The 15,514-nt window shown below is 45.1% G+C and overlaps 1 protein-coding gene across 1 annotated transcript; it reads left to right on the top strand.

Moving 5' to 3' along the window:
• The first annotated feature begins 938 nt into the window (after positions 1-938).
• Positions 939-2,991, top strand: LOC112098159. The gene is made up of 2 exons (XM_024183790.1): positions 939-1,518; positions 1,874-2,991. The coding sequence occupies exons 1-2, from the start codon at positions 939-941 to the stop codon at positions 2,989-2,991; spliced, it is 1,698 nt and encodes a 565-aa protein (XP_024039558.1).
• Positions 2,992-15,514: the final 12,523 nt, after the last annotated feature.

Here is a 15,514-nt window from a genome sequence, read left to right as displayed (position 1 = left end):
TTCCCAGACGGTATGGGACTCCAACTGCTGCGTTATGGGCAAACGTGGGATCTAGCGTGTTACGCCACGGTTCAGGGGAAAGCGTGGCTGTCATGGCTCTGTGAGACTTTGCGTGTTACGCCACGGTTCTGGGGAAAGCGTGGCTGTCATGGTTCCGTGAGATCTTGCGTGTTACGCCACGGTTCTGGGGAAAGCGTGGCTGTTGTTCCTAGATTCTCGTGCTGGAGAGCGCGTCTTGCCAACTGCCGTCGACCGGGTCTCCTCGCCTCTTGACCTCTAGCCGGAATGGCCTTATGCCTTTTATAGGGAATTGGCCTCGCGGATGACAACATCGTGGACGAGCAGGATATTTCTGCTCCTGTTCTTCCGCGCACCAGGCTTTTACGGAACACACCGGTTCGCAGAACTCCGCCATCAGATATCTGCTCGTCATTCCTGGTCTCGTCGACGTATTTATCCCAAACAGTATCTCTCCCAAACACCGGTCCCCCAGTTTCTGGTGTTGGGTAATGTAGTGGACCAGCAGTAGAAACTCGATAGTGCTCGCTCGCGTGGGATTGGAAAAGGCTGCCAAGAGTCATGTCGCATTTAATTGCGGACGAGGTGACGTGGCAGAAATCCCGCCCTCCATTTGAATTTCAAACCGACGGTTACGAGATCCTCGGGATTCGGCGCAGTTATATGCTGGCAACTCAAGAGTCCGTCCTCATTTGGAAAGCCGAATCCTCTCGAACGGCATATTCACCATTCACTCCGTCTCCGTCTCTGTTTCTCCGGCAAAGAAGTTCCGGCGCAAAGGCCCCATCCTTGCCTTTCTCCGATTGGAGCAGTGCTTCAGGTATTACTTCTCTCTCCTCGGTCTCGGATAGTTTATAGATAACTTCCTTTTTTCTTTCGTTTGGGTAGTAGTCGGTGGCGTTGTGGTTAGAGTTTAGGGAATGTCGAAAGGCAAAGAGAAGGTCATTGAGGTTGATGACGACGAGTTGGACTTCCTACCTAGTCTGCTCGCTGATCCCGCTTTTGACCCCGGGATCCCCTTAGAGCCCATTAGGTCTAGTGTTGGTACTAGCGCTAGGAGGATGTCTCCCCAAACAACCTCCTCGAGCGACAGTAGCGATGAAGAAGGATCTTCTGGATCGGAGAACACCTTGAGTGAGGGTCAAGGGGATGATTCTGGTGAGGCGTCCCCATCAGGAGCGCCGCGACCAGAAGGGAGGAGTAGAATAGGAGGTAGAGCCCTATCGCGGGACTACGCTATTGATTACATGACGTGCACGACCACGTTTGATGAGCTCGAGGACCTCCGACTGAGGTATAGCATCCCTGGTGAAATACTTCTCAAGGTCCCAGGAAAGAAGGATGCTCCCAGCCGCCCTCCTAGGGGATATGTTACCCTGTATCTGGACAGCTTTAAGTACGGGCTGAGGTGTCCCTTGCAACCTTACTTTGCCCGGATACTTAACGGGCTAAATCTGGCTCCTGGTCAGCTGAATCCCAATGGGTGGAGAGTGCTCTCTGGTCTGTTCATTTTGTGGGACAGATGTTGCCAAAGCGAGCCCACGGTTGATGAGGTGAAGCACCTGTACCAGCTAAAGAGCAGCCCCAAAGATGCCGGCTGGTACTACTTCCAATCTAGCACCAAGAGCAGGAAACCTATAATCGACCTCCCTACTGGTGGTGGCGGGAATTGGAAGAGAAAGTTCTTTTTTGCTGGGGGTCCGTGGGGTCAGGTCGCACAAATGGACGGGAGGGATTATCGGGTCCCACCCCGTTTCACGGTCCCAGGTTGCCTGCTTGCTTCAGATGCCTTGTATCCATACTTGTTCTTGTTTTATTGGCTTGTTTCTAACCAAGTGTCTTGTTTGTGTTGTAGTTTCTTGGGGTGTCCACTTCCCGCTCGGACCAGACCAGCTCAAACGGGTCGAGGCGGTGCTGGCCAATTCCTGCTCGAGCCGAGAACTGTTAAGTACATACAACTTGCTCGAGTCTCGCTTGATACTTCCTGGCCATAGGATGGAGGACGCTGTGATGGGGGCTTTGACCCGAAAACGTTCTCGACCTCCAACCACGAAGAGGGACGAGAGTAAGGATGCCCCTACTGCAAAGCGGGCCAACATCGTGCAGCAGGCCCCACCCTTGAAGGTTTTACCTCCTGCTCCTGTAAAAGTTGGGGAAGCTAGTGGAGCAGCCACAGATCCCGCTACCTCTTCTCCTCCTGTCGGGCCTCGATCTCGCTTACCTGACAGCCGAGCAGAACCTCTGGTCCCTTACCTCAATGAGTTAGCTAAACTCGTGAGCAAGGAGGAGCTGGAGGACTTTGATGGGCGCACCTTGGGTGAGCTGGTGGGGGCCATTCAGCATAGCGCCTTCCACCTCAGCTGCATGACCACCTATTACAAGGCTAAGGTGGGCCGCTACGACCGGAAGATGAAGGGGGACATTCAGTCGGCGACGACCAGAGCTGACGCTGCCGAGAAGAAAGCAGGGGAGCTGAATCTCGAGAACCTGAAGCTGATAGAGCAAGAATCACTTGCTCAAGCAAAAGCCATTACCCTTGAGGAGGAGCTTACCAAGGTCAAGGAGGATCTGCAAAGGCAGAAGGCTATGTATGAGGCTCAGCTCGAATCTCTCCGCGACTCCCACCGAGCTCAGGTCGAGAACTTGGAGAGGGAGGCCGACAACCAGTACGACCAGGGACTTCGGCATTCCTATCGTTGCATCATGGCCGTCCTCGGGAAGCAACACCCTAACCTGAAGATGGATGACCTTGCAGCTGGTGTTGCTCAGCATATGGATGAGGAGGCGGCCAAGGAAGATACCGAGGGGGTAGAGCCGATCGTGATCGAGGAGGAAAACTCTCCTCCTCGTGCAGTCCCTGCTGATGTTGGCGAGGCGAGCACCCCCCCGGACGCAACTGGTGATACCCCCCCTGCACCCGAGGAGGTCCAGCCGACCGATGCTGCTCGGCTCACTGATCCACCATCTTTTTGATATATTTCTTTTTGTATTGTAATGAACAACGTTTATGAAATTTATTCCCTCTGTTAGCCATTAACACATTAATAAAAATGTTGTTGATTACTTTCTCGTGTTGTAATTATGAATTGTTTTTCGTTTGAGAATCTGCTTGTCTTTGTCTAGACGAGCAGGTTCCGGCTTGGCTCATGGTTTTGCCACATGCCTTTGAAGATTTTTCAATGCCTTGGATTCGGTTTGCCATCGCGCGGTCGAACAGATCCTGGCATGCTTGGCTTCCGTCTCGCCACAAGACAGGCTCTGAGACTTGACGAGCCTTTGCATGCCTTAGGATTTTCTTCAAACGATTTGGATTATGCTGTCTTCTCGTGGCCGAGCAGATCCTGGCATGCTTGGCTTCTGTCCCGCCATAAGACAGGCTCTGAGACTTGGCGAGCCTTTGCATGCCTTAGGATTTTCTTCAAACGATTCGGATTCTGCTACCTTCTCGTGGCCGAGCAGATCCTGGCATGCTTGGCTTCTGTCTCGCCATAAGACAGGCTCTGAGACTTGGCGAGCCTTTGCATGCCTTAGGATTTTCTTCAAACGATTTGGATTCTGCTGCCTTCTCGTGGCCGAGCAGATCCTGGCATGCTTGGCTTCTGTCTCGCCATAAGACAGGCTCTGAGACTTGGCGAGCCTTTGCATGCCTTAGGATTTTCTTCAAACGATTTGGATTCTGCTGCCTTCTCGTGGCCGAGCAGATCCTGGCATGCTTGGCTTCTGTCTCGCCATAAGACAGGCTCTTAGAGTTGGCGAGCCTTTGCATGCCTTAGGATTTTCTTCAAACGATTTGGATTCTGCTGCCTTCTCGTGGCCGAGCAGATCCTGGCATGCTTGGCTTCTGTCTCGCCATAAGACAGGCTCTGAGACTTGGCGAGCCTTTGCATGCCTTAGGATTTTCTTCAAACGATTTGGATTCTGCTGCCTTCTCGTGGCCGAGCAGATCCTGGCATGCTTGGCTTCTGTCTCGCCAGAAGACAGGCTCTAAGACTTGGCGAGCCTTTGCATGCCTTAGGATTTTCTTCAAACGATTTGGATTCTGCTGCCTTCTCGTGGCCGAGCAGATCCTGGCATGCTTGGCTTCCGTCTCGCCACAAGACAGGCTCTGAGACTTAACGAGCCTTTGCATGCCTTAGGATTTTCTTCAAACGATTTGGATTATGCTGCCTTCTCGTGGCCGAGCAGATCCTGGCATGCTTGGCTTCTGTCCCGCCATAAGACAGGCTCTGAGACTTGGCGAGCCTTTGCATGCCTTAGGATTTTCTTCAAACGATTTGGATTCTGCTGCCTTCTCGTGGCCGAGCAGATCCTGGCATGCTTGGCTTCTGTCTCGCCATAAGACAGGCTCTGAGACTTGGCGAGCCTTTGCATGCCTTAGGATTTTCTTCAAACGATTTGGATTCTGCTGCCTTCTCGTGGCCGAGCAGATCCTGGCATGCTTGGCTTCTGTCTCGCCATAAGACAGGCTCTGAGACTTGGCGAGCCTTTGCATGCCTTAGGATTTTTTTGGTTTCAAGCGAATGAAATTCGTCGACGTTCCATTAATGGCAGGATTTGACTTACATGAAATTGTTCGGACATAAAACGCGAAAAATAAACGATAATGAACATGAGCAAAAACAGCTTTCAAATGTGAACAAGTCTTACTGGAAGTATTTCCGGAGGTGTGCTGCGTTCCATGGGCGTTTCACTTCGTGGCCGTCCGCGCGAACCAGCTTGTAAGCTCCGGGTCCCGCTATCTGCTTGACTCTATACGGCCCTTCCCAATTCGGTCCCAGCACTCCTTGAGTCGAATCTTTGGTGCTCTGATTCACTCTTCTCAGTACCCAGTCTCCGACCCTGAATTGCCGTATGTTCACCTTCTGGTTATAATACCGAGCAACCCTCTGTTGGTAAGTGACTGATCGCTCGGCTGCTTGTTCCCTCCTCTCCATTAGCAGATCAAGATTCAAACATATCTGTTCGTCGTTCTCCTGCTCATTGAAGTGCTCTGTCCGGTGTGTGGTCGTTCCTATCTCAGCCGGCACGACCGCTTCATGTCCGAAAGCCAAAGCGAACGGTGTCTCCCCAGTTGCGGTCTTGTGGGTTGTTCTGTATGCCCATAGCACACCTGACAGCTCGTCAACCCACGCACCCTTTTTTGCTCCGAGCCTGGTTTTCAGAAGCCTATTGACGGTCTTGTTGGCTGCTTCTACTTGTCCATTCGATTGAGGGTGAGCAGGCGAGCAATACTTCAGTTCTATCCCGAGGTTCTGGCAGAAATCCCTGAAGCTGTGATTATCGAACTGCCTGCCATTATCCGTTACCAAGGCATATGGGATCCCGTATCGACAGACCAGGTTTCTCCACACGAAGTCTGTTGTTTTCTTCTCTGTGATCCTGCTAAGGGCTTCTACCTCTATCCACTTCGTGAAGTAATCTATAGCAACTATTGCATGTGTTGCTGCTCCTCGTCCCTTTGGCAATGGGCCGATCAGATCAATTCCCCATTGAGCGAATGGCCAAGGGGAGGCCATGGAGGTGAGCTTCTCTGGTGGTTGGTTAGAGAAGTTTGCAAAACTCTGGCAGCTTGCACAGCTCCTGGTCTTCCTTTGCGCATCCTGGTGCATCGTCGGCCAGAAATATCCCTGTCTTAGAACCTTGTGGGCCAGGGACCTCCCGCCAGAATGATTTCCGCAAATTCCTTCATGTACTTCCCTCAGCACGTAATCTGCGTCGTCATCGTCCAAACACCGAAGGAACGGTAATGTATATCCTCGCCGATACAGTACCCCATCGATCATCGTGTATCTCGAGGCCTGAGCTCTAATCTTCCGAGCTCGCAGCTTATCTGGTGGTACGACCCCGTCTCTAAGGTATGAAACTATCGGGTCCCTCCATGAGCCTTTTTGTTCTATCCGCAACACCCCCAAATTTTGCTCGACACTTGGGTGAGACTTCACTTCTAGGGGGACCGACTTTGGCATTTTTGGGTCGGCTACGGCTGCCATCCTAGCCAAAATGTCTGCTCGACTGTTCTGCTCCCTGGGGATTTGTATCACCTCCACTGCTTTGAACTTCCCCATCATCTGCCTGACTATCTTTAGGTACTGTTCCATCTTCTCCTCTCTTGGTTGGAATCTTTCACTGACATGATTCGCAACCAGCTGGGAATCAGTTCTGATCTTAACTCTGTCTGCTTTCACGGCCCTAGCCAATTCCAGACCCGCTATCAAGGCTTCGTATTCTGCCTGGTTATTTGTGGCTGCAAATTCCAACTTTACAGCATAAGAGATCTCCTCCCCCTCTGGGCCTTCCAGGACAATCCCTGCTCCTGAACCCCGCTCTCCCAATGACCCATCCACAGATATCTGCCATACTTGAGTTTCGTCGTCGCCTATATCTGCACCTTGTTGATCTAAGCATACTTCGGGCTCTGCGAACTCAGCTACAAAATCGGCCATTGCCTGGGCCTTTATCGCCGCACGGGGTTTATAGTCTATGTCGAATTCGCTCAGCTCTACAGCCCACTTGACGAGCCGACCAGAGGCATCTGGCTTGTGCAGAATTTGACGCAATGGCTGGTTGGTTATTACCGAGACCGGGAATGCTTGAAAGTATGGCCTCAACTTCCGAGCAGCAACCACAAGGGCAAGTGCCCATTTCTCCAACGGTGGGTATCTGGTCTCAGCGTCGAGCAGGGCCTTGCTGGTGTAGTATATCGGATACTGAACTCCTTCTTCCTCTCTCACCAGAACGGAACTGGCGGCCCGATCCGATACCGCCAAATACAGATTCAACTTGTCCCCATCCCTCGGTGTGGACAGTAGCGGAGCTTGCTGCAAGTATTGCTTCAAGTTCCGGAAGGCTTCCTCGCATTTCGGGGTCCATTCCGTTTTCTTTCCCCTCCTTATCACTTGAAAGAATGGCTGACACTTATCTGTAGCCTTGGATATGAATCTGCTCAACGCCGCCAACCTCCCCGTGAGGCTCTGCATCTCCTTCAGGTTTCGAGGAGACGTCATTTGCACAATCGCCTGGATCTTCTCGGGATTTGCTTCAATCCCCTTATGGCTCACCATGAATCCCAGAAATTTCCCTGACTCGACCCCAAAAGCACACTTCTCCGGGTTGAGCTTCATCTTATACTTCCTCAAAAGCTCGAACGTCTCCTCGAGATGTCTGACATGTTCCTTCGGGATTTTGGACTTGGTGATCATGTCGTCCACGTACACTTCCATGGTTTTCCCGATCAAGGGCTTAAAGACTTTATTCACCAGCCTTTGATAGGTGGCCCCAGCATTCTTGAGACCGAATGGCATCACCCTGTAACAGAACAAACCTTGGTTAGTGATGAAAGCCGTGCTCTCCTCATCCGGCTCGTACATGGGGATCTGGTTGTATCCCGAGAATGCGTCCATGAAGCTGAGCAGACCATGTCCAGCCGTCGAATCTACTAGCTGATCGATCATTGGTAAAGGGAAGCTGTCTTTTGGGCACGCCTTATTGAGGTCTGTGAAATCCACACACATCCTCCACTTGCCGTTTGCCTTCTTTACCAACACAACATTTGATATCCACTCTGGGTAATTGACTTCCCGAATGAACCCTGCTCTCAGAAGCTTCTCCACCTCATCATTTACAGCCTCATACCTCTCCTGGTTGAAGCACCTCCTCTTCTGCCTTACTGCTCGAGCACCTTTCTTTATTGCCAGCTTATGACATGCTACCTCTGGGTCGATCCCTGGCATGTCTTCATGTGTCCAGGCAAACACGTCAGCATGAGCCTGTAAGCATTTCACCAACTCCTGCTTTTGCTCTCCCTTAAGTCTCGACCCGATTCTGATCGTCTTTCCCGGGTTCTCTGGTCCCATGCTTACTGTTTCCAGATCCTCTACGGGTTCTTGTTTGCCAGGCTTGTTTTCCACTCGGGTATCGAGGGATGTTATCTGCATCGCCTCCCTTGCTGCCGAGGAGTAGCAGCTTCTTGCGATCCTCTGGTCTCCTCGTACCACTCCGACTACCCCATTCACCCGGTACTTCAGAGCCAGATAATGGTTGGACAACACCGCTTTGCTCATCCTTAAAAATGGCCGACCTAGGATCATCTGGTAAGGACCTTCCTCATCCACTACGACGAAGTCCAGTATCATTGTTCTTTCTGTCGGGGGGCTCCCGATTGTGATAGGCAGTTCGACCACGCCCAGAGGGACCAACTTCCCTCCTCCGAACCCCTTCAAGGAGGTGTTGGTGTATTCCAACTTCCGGTCGGCTATTCCCATCTCTTCCAAAGTTGACTTAAATAACACATCAACTGAGCTCCCCGTATCAACCAGTATCCGGTCAAACTTCTTGCTAGCGACCGTAGCCTCGATGACTAAAGCATCCTCGTGGGGGTATAGAATCCCTTCCTCATCCTCATCCGTCCACATGATTGGCACTTGACTGACCCTTGCTCGTTTGGCTGCTGGGGTGTTGAAGAGTATCTCTTTACTGGTCATGGCGTATCTGGCATAATTTTTTCTCGATCTGTTCGAATCTCCGGCCAACGTTGGGCCCCCAGCTATCACCCTTACTGCGGGCTGCTCGCGTCTCAAGATTCTATCACTCTGCTCCCCTTCATCTGTTGTGGCCACCATCGGAAAAGTCCCATCCATAAACTCGTCCAGGTACCGATTTCTCACCAGATCTTCGACCTGGGTCTTGAGATCTCTACACTCTGCTGTGGTATGGCCAATAGTGCCATGGAACTTACAATAACGTCCTCTATCCCTTCTGTTGGGCAGCTTTGTTATCGGTGTAGGGAGGTGCAGCAGCCCTCGATCCTTTATGGCCTCGTACACCTCATCCAGGGGCATCCTCAAGGGAGTGTACCGCCCATAGTCCTGGTTCTGGTCGACCAGATGCACTGCTCTTTCTCTGTTTGCCCCACTGTGGGTTGGGGGCGGTGGAAGTGCTTCTGGTCTGCTCGTCCTGTTACCGTGGGAATGTTGATGAAGACCACCGGATGCCGAATCATGCCTTCTCCAAGGCTCCCTAGCTGGGGAACGAGGAGGTGGCGCCCTGCTGCGCTGATACTGTGGCGGCCTCTGATGAGGCTGATAAGCAATCACCCTACCTCCTGATCCACTACCGGAGACCTGGTGGTCCCTCCTCCTGATCGGCCCATTCCCCGGTAATGCTTTCTTCTCTTTCCTCCCTAACCCTTCCAACTGGTCTGTCTTGATCCGTGCAGCCTTCTCCTCCTCAATCTCGATGTCTCTTTTAGCCTGTTCGTATGCGGCTGCATACGTTTGAATAGCTGGGCTTCTCAAATTGTACCACAGCCTTCCTATCTTCACCCCTTCTTTCAATCCCCTTAACGCCTGAGGGTGGTTGAAGGCTCCCAAGTCGAGGACAGCCCGATGAAACCTCTTGATGAATTCCCGAAGGGTTTCTTGCTCCCCCTGTTTCATGCTTTTCAGCTCCATCATGTCATCTTCCGGTGACATTGCCCCACTAAACTGCTCCGCGAATTCCTGGCACATCTGCTCGAAGGTTTTAATGCTGCCCCGAGGAAGTTTCCTGTACCATTCTCGTGCACGTCCCTCAAGGGATAGTGGGAACACCCTGCACCTTTGGGATGGAGATAATCCCTGTACCCCCGTCATGTCGTTGAAGCGCTCTATGTGCATCAGCGGATCAGTTCTTCCCGAGTATCTGAGGTCGGGGAGGCGGAAATCTCTCGGAATAACTGCCCTCATGATCTCTGCTGCGAGCGGTGATTCTCCGTCCAGCATTATCCTCCAACCAGGGGCTCTGTTCCTCCCTTGCATGTCGTCAATTATTTGCGCTAGCCTTCGCACTTCCTCCTCCAGCTGCCCTGCACGACCAGGGTCACGTGCTGCAACTTGATCCCGCTCTCGCTCTACATCATGCAAGTGTTGCCTCAGCTCTGTTTCCTCTGCATTCACCACCCCGTCGCCCTCGTCACAAGTCTGTCTTGCCGGGGACTGCTCTCTTTCTCTATGAAATTCTCCCCGCAGGGGTACGTTACCTCTCTCACCACCAAATCTCCCTGCGGTTTGACTTCTCCCCGCACTATCGGGACCTGGTGCCGCTCCACCGCCTCTCACCCTTCCCTCTTGGGTTACCCTTCGCTCGTTCCGCAGCTCATGCAGGATGGTTGTCAAGGTTTCCATCTGCTTTTCCATTCGTTCCATCCGGTCGAACATGACTTTTTCCCGTGCTTCGCTGATTACCTCCCTCAGCGTCACGGAATCGTTAAGCCTCATGTCACCCCTTTGTGCGCTACTTCCTCCTATCTCCATTGCCTTTCGCTTACTCCACCCCTCTTCTTGCTATCGACAGAAGCTTTTTGCTCTGGTTCCCCACAGACGGCGCCAAAATGTTGATGCGAGATTCCGGTTCTCCTCGTTCCACGACCAGGATCTCTGCTCGATCAACTTCACCACGACCAGGAGGTCTCCTAGTAATGCTTCTTCTCCAGATGTCCCTGCACAAACAGACAAGTCAGAGTACGCCGGTTGTTCCCCCGGCGCAAACCCTCCGACGCTCAAGTCAGATATGAAGGTTCAGGGAACGCTTGCCACAGGTCTTATGGCTTTTTCGTGGTTTTTCCTTCTCTCTCAAAAATGCCAACCCTTTTACCTTCGTTGGCTACCTTTTTATAGGCTTCCTCTGAATCTCAGTCTTCCGCTCTTTCCCAGACGGTATGGGACTCCAACTGCTGCGTTATGGGCAAACGTGGGATCTAGCGTGTTACGCCACGGTTCAGGGGAAAGCGTGGCTGTCATGGCTCTGTGAGACTTTGCGTGTTACGCCACGGTTCTGGGGAAAGCGTGGCTGTCATGGTTCCGTGAGATCTTGCGTGTTACGCCACGGTTCTGGGGAAAGCGTGGCTGTTGTGCCTAGATTCTCGTGCTGGAGAGCGCGTCTTGCCAACTGCCGTCGACCGGGTCTCCTCGCCTCTTGACCTCTAGCCGGAATGGCCTTATGCCTTTTATAGGGAATTGGCCTCGCGGATGACAACATCGTGGACGAGCAGGATATTTCTGCTCCTGTTCTTCCGCGCACCAGGCTTTTACGGAACACACCGGTTCGCAGAACTCCGCCATCAGATATCTGCTCGTCATTCCTGGTCTCGTCGACGTATTTATCCCAAACAGTATCTCTCCCAAACAAATTGCATCAAGAGACCAACATGTATTCGTAGTGGATAATGATGTTGTCCCACAGATCAAATGGCCAGATAAGGATAAACTAAAGGTTTGCACTGCAATCTCCTTAAATAATAGTAATATTAGTGAGCTTCCTCAAGAGTTGGAATGTCCACACCGTGAATACTTTTCTATTGGCAGTGATCCTTCGTTGAGAATCCCAGATAACATTTTTACTGAGATGACAGAGCTTAGAGTACTTGTTTTGTTAATTACCAAAGTTTAGCCGTACTTTTGATAATCATTTGATAATTAAATGCGTGCTAGTGAGGAAATACTCTTAATTAATTAATGTGTTAGTGGAGAGTATGTAGTGTTATTATTATTTCCTAAACAATAATGTTTATAGGAAAAGTAAAACTACAAAAAAAAAAAGGGGGGAAAATAATTGACCATTAAGTGTCCATTTTGTATGATTTCTCTACTAATAGATCAAGAGAGTAATTTTGCTTTTGAATATTTTTTGGCATCGTTTGGCTATAAATTGAATAGAGTTTATTAAAAATATTATTTTGTCTTTATTAAGAGAAGTTTAAATTTTGGACTTCTAGGAGAATAGGTTGTAGAGCTCCTTAAAAGAATTAGATTTTCTAAAATACACCTATTTAACTGCATGCATAATCCTATTTCATTTGTTTTATAACATATAGGTTTAATAGGATCCAGCTACTTTGCAACAGTTGCAAGGTGCCACCATTTTTGTCTTATGGAGTTATGTTATGCATGTTAAATTTTCTTTAACCCCTTACTAGCCTTCTTATTTACCTTTTTTTTTTTTATAAGTTTATATACTTTAGCTGGTGACCTTTGAAAATGTAATTTTATTTTATTTTTTTACATTTATTTATAAGTTTATATGCTTTGGCTGGTGACATTTTAAAATGTAATTTTATTTTTTTAATATTATTTATTTTTTTAAAAGAATAAATATAATAATAAGTTTATGACTAAATAATATTTATTTTTTACGGCTCAATATTTTTTTTTATTTTATTTAATATTATTTAACTTTTTAAAAAATAAATATAATAATAAGCCTATGAATAAATAATATAAAATTAATAAAATTAATTTTTTAAAATAAAGTTAATAATATTATAAATAATATTTATTGTTTAAGGTTCACTATTGATTTTTTTATTTAATATTATTTAGTTTTTTAAAAGAATAAATACAATTATAAGCCTATGGATAAATAATATTAAATAAAATAAAGTTAATAATATTAAAAATAATATTAATTTTTAAGACTCATTACTATTATTTTATTTTATTTAACATTATTTAGTTTTATGAAAGAATAAATATAATGATAAGTTTATGACTATAAAACGTTAAATAAAATAAAATAAATAATATTAATTAAAAATTATATCTATTTTTTATGATTCACTATTGATTATTTTATTTTATTTAATATTATTTAGTTTTTTGAAGAATAAATATAATAATAAGCATACGCTAAATAAAATTAAATAAAATGAAAATAAATAATATTAAATAATATTTATTTTGAATAAAATAAATAACATTAAAATTTTATTCTTTTAAATAAAAATATATAATATTAAAATTAAAATATTTTTTAAGACTTACTACTAATTAAATAATATAAATTGGAAACAATAAAGACTTATATGCTAAAAATTTTAACTCTTTCATTTTTTTGTGTTTTTAATACTTATCAAGAATATAATGTTAGTATTCAAATGGACAAATCTCTACCATTGAAATTACCTTTTTCATTAAATCCAAAGGTAAAGGAATAAAATTAAAAAAAAAATTAGTTGTACCTTGCAGCCGTTGCAAAGTAGATGAGTCCAGGTTTAATAAACTTGTTACTAAAGTAATTTTAATTTACAACTTTTTTTAAAAGTTTTTTTTTGATAACTAAACAACTAAAGATTTTCATTAAAAACTTTAAGGATCCTCTTCCTCTAAGTTACAGTTACAGCTGCGTTTGTCTTTTTCTGAATTCTTGCTGTAAAATATTGTTCAGCCCCTTTTACTTAATATTATTTACAATTTATCAATAAGTATATAAAAATTTCTATATTGTAACATTTCGTTCAGCCCCTTGCACTCTATTTTATTTCATTAAAACCCTTAGCGTATCAAATTTATCCCCTATATTTTTTAAATTCCCAAACTACCCTCCATTTAAATAAAAATAATTATTATTAAATGGATTATAATTATAATTACTAGTTTATTGTAATTACTATTAATAAGAATAATAAAAAGTATTGTAATTAATTAATCTATTAACAATAATTAATAATAATTTTTTAGTTAAATTGTTAATAATAACAATTGTTATTTAAACATTTTTGAATTTTTTAGTTAAATCATTTATAGAACTAAACACAAATTTAATCAAATCATTAAACATGTACGTGATTGCCACTGGTATTAAAATCAAAACATTCATGCAACGATTAATGATCTTAAATTTAAGGTTAAAAATGACCTAATCAATTTCAGCAACTACGTCCAAATGATTTTGGTTTTGATGTTTACAAATATGAATTTTTCTTTTCGGCTCAAATTTCACTAATGAATACACCAAAACCTCAAAAGTTTTTCTTTCACTTTGATGATTATATTGTGTTCACTGAAAAAATATTAGAGCACCTTCGTTGCACTACACCCACTTAGTGTACATATGACATATATGTACTAGAGCGCAATAGTTATATTTAATTCACACATACATCATTCAGCTTTTGGAATTCGTCATTGGGGTCCTCACGTGTAAGCATCACGTGCACCACTAATTCTGAGTTTCTGACCAAGTCAAAGTTCAGTTAACATTCTTTGCAGCAGGAAGGTGGTTTGGTGACTGGTGAATAGCTCACTCAACTTGTGAACCGTGATTAGTCAAATAATCAAGTACACGTGGCATCATGAAACGCTTCGAAGAATAACCTCGGAAGGTCTGTCCACTGTCCAGTATGATGACATGTCAGCAACGTTTTACAACAGGAAGCAGCTGTGGTGTAAGCATGGTAGTGGTAGCGTAGAAGCTGTGTATGCATATCACCCGTCTGTTGAAATGCTCGCAGTAATCAAACCTCTTATAACACTGCTTCATCTGTCAAGTCAAATTTTCCTCGGAGTCAAGAAATGGAGAACTAACAGGTATGCATTTCTGAAACCATTATTATATTCAAACACAAGGATTCGTATAAAAGCTTATAAATGATTATGAAAGTAAGCATGACGGAATCAGCATTTCTTGATTTTCTTCAATAAGCGGAAATAGTGTTTCCCAATAAATTTATAAAAGATGCGTGAAAACATTATATTATATACTAGTTGTAGTTGATTGATTTTTCTTTCAATCTTCCTGTTATATTCCACGACAGAGCTGATTTAAAGACTTAGCCCAACTCATTCCTCTAAGTTCATTAAATGTTAATAATTTTCTGCACCAAGGTTGACTTGATGGTGCGTTATTTTCAATTTTTTTCATTGACTTGTATTTTTGGTTTAATATTCACAAAAAATAAAGAAAGCAATCAGCTCTTGTAACGTGCTCTGTTCTGTTTTCCACCAAAAATATAATTATTTGTTACCTCTATTTTATCAAATAATCATGATTAACGCTGCTGGGAAAGCTTTATTAGTCTTTCTTTTCTTTTATCGTGGTCGTTGTTTGTATTTGATGATCCCAAAATAAACGCTACGCAATATAGCAATTGTCGATTCCACAGTAAAGCATATAAAATAATAAGTAGGTTATGTGATCTTTCATTGTCATCACCTAGTAAGATTGACGATTGTAGTGCTACGTTATTTGTCACCTTAGCCTGGATATAAAGCTTAAAATCTTGTCATAGGGTAATAATATCAGTAAACTTTTGACAAATCACTGATCAATTGATCTTTTCAAGTCACTTATTTCGTTTCCATCGGATTTGACGCCATCAAACTACAAAAATTTATGTAAAAATTTTGAAGTAAAAAGATTGTCTTACCCATTATACACGATAGAATCTTGGATCATGAATGAAATGATGACAATTTCAATTTAAAGATTTCAGCCTCAAGACCCTAACCCATATAGGTTATTGAGCGAGCGACTTATCAAAAATGAGAAAGCTACAAAATATGTGACAATATGAGGACAGCAAAGAAAGCCATCAGCTCTTGCATTGTATTCTGTTTTGCACTAAAAATATAAATCAGTGATCACCTCTAGTTTATCAAATAATCAAGATTAATGCTGTAAGGAAAGCTTTAATAGTCTTTCTTCCTTGTTTGTATTTGATGTTAGTCAGCGCAACCAGTATTAT

Source organism: Citrus clementina, unplaced genomic scaffold (assembly GCF_000493195.1).
Source record: "Citrus clementina cultivar Clemenules unplaced genomic scaffold, Citrus_clementina_v1.0 scaffold_5, whole genome shotgun sequence".
In the NCBI taxonomy this organism is placed as follows: Eukaryota; Viridiplantae; Streptophyta; class Magnoliopsida; order Sapindales; family Rutaceae; genus Citrus; species Citrus x clementina.
Note: the sequence above shows the minus strand (reverse complement) of the source record. Positions and strands in the feature narration are given on the sequence as shown.

What these genes read in the sequence shown, in the direction of transcription:
- LOC112098159 (XM_024183790.1), top strand. Translation starts at nt 939, where the DNA reads ATGTCGAAAGGCAAAGAGAAGGTCATTGAGGTTGATGACGACGAGTTG. An exon ending in TGGGTGGAGAGTGCTCTCTG is followed by an intron (nt 1,519 to 1,873) that starts GTCTGTTCATTT and finishes TTTGTGTTGTAG; the next exon opens with TTTCTTGGGGTGTCCACTTC.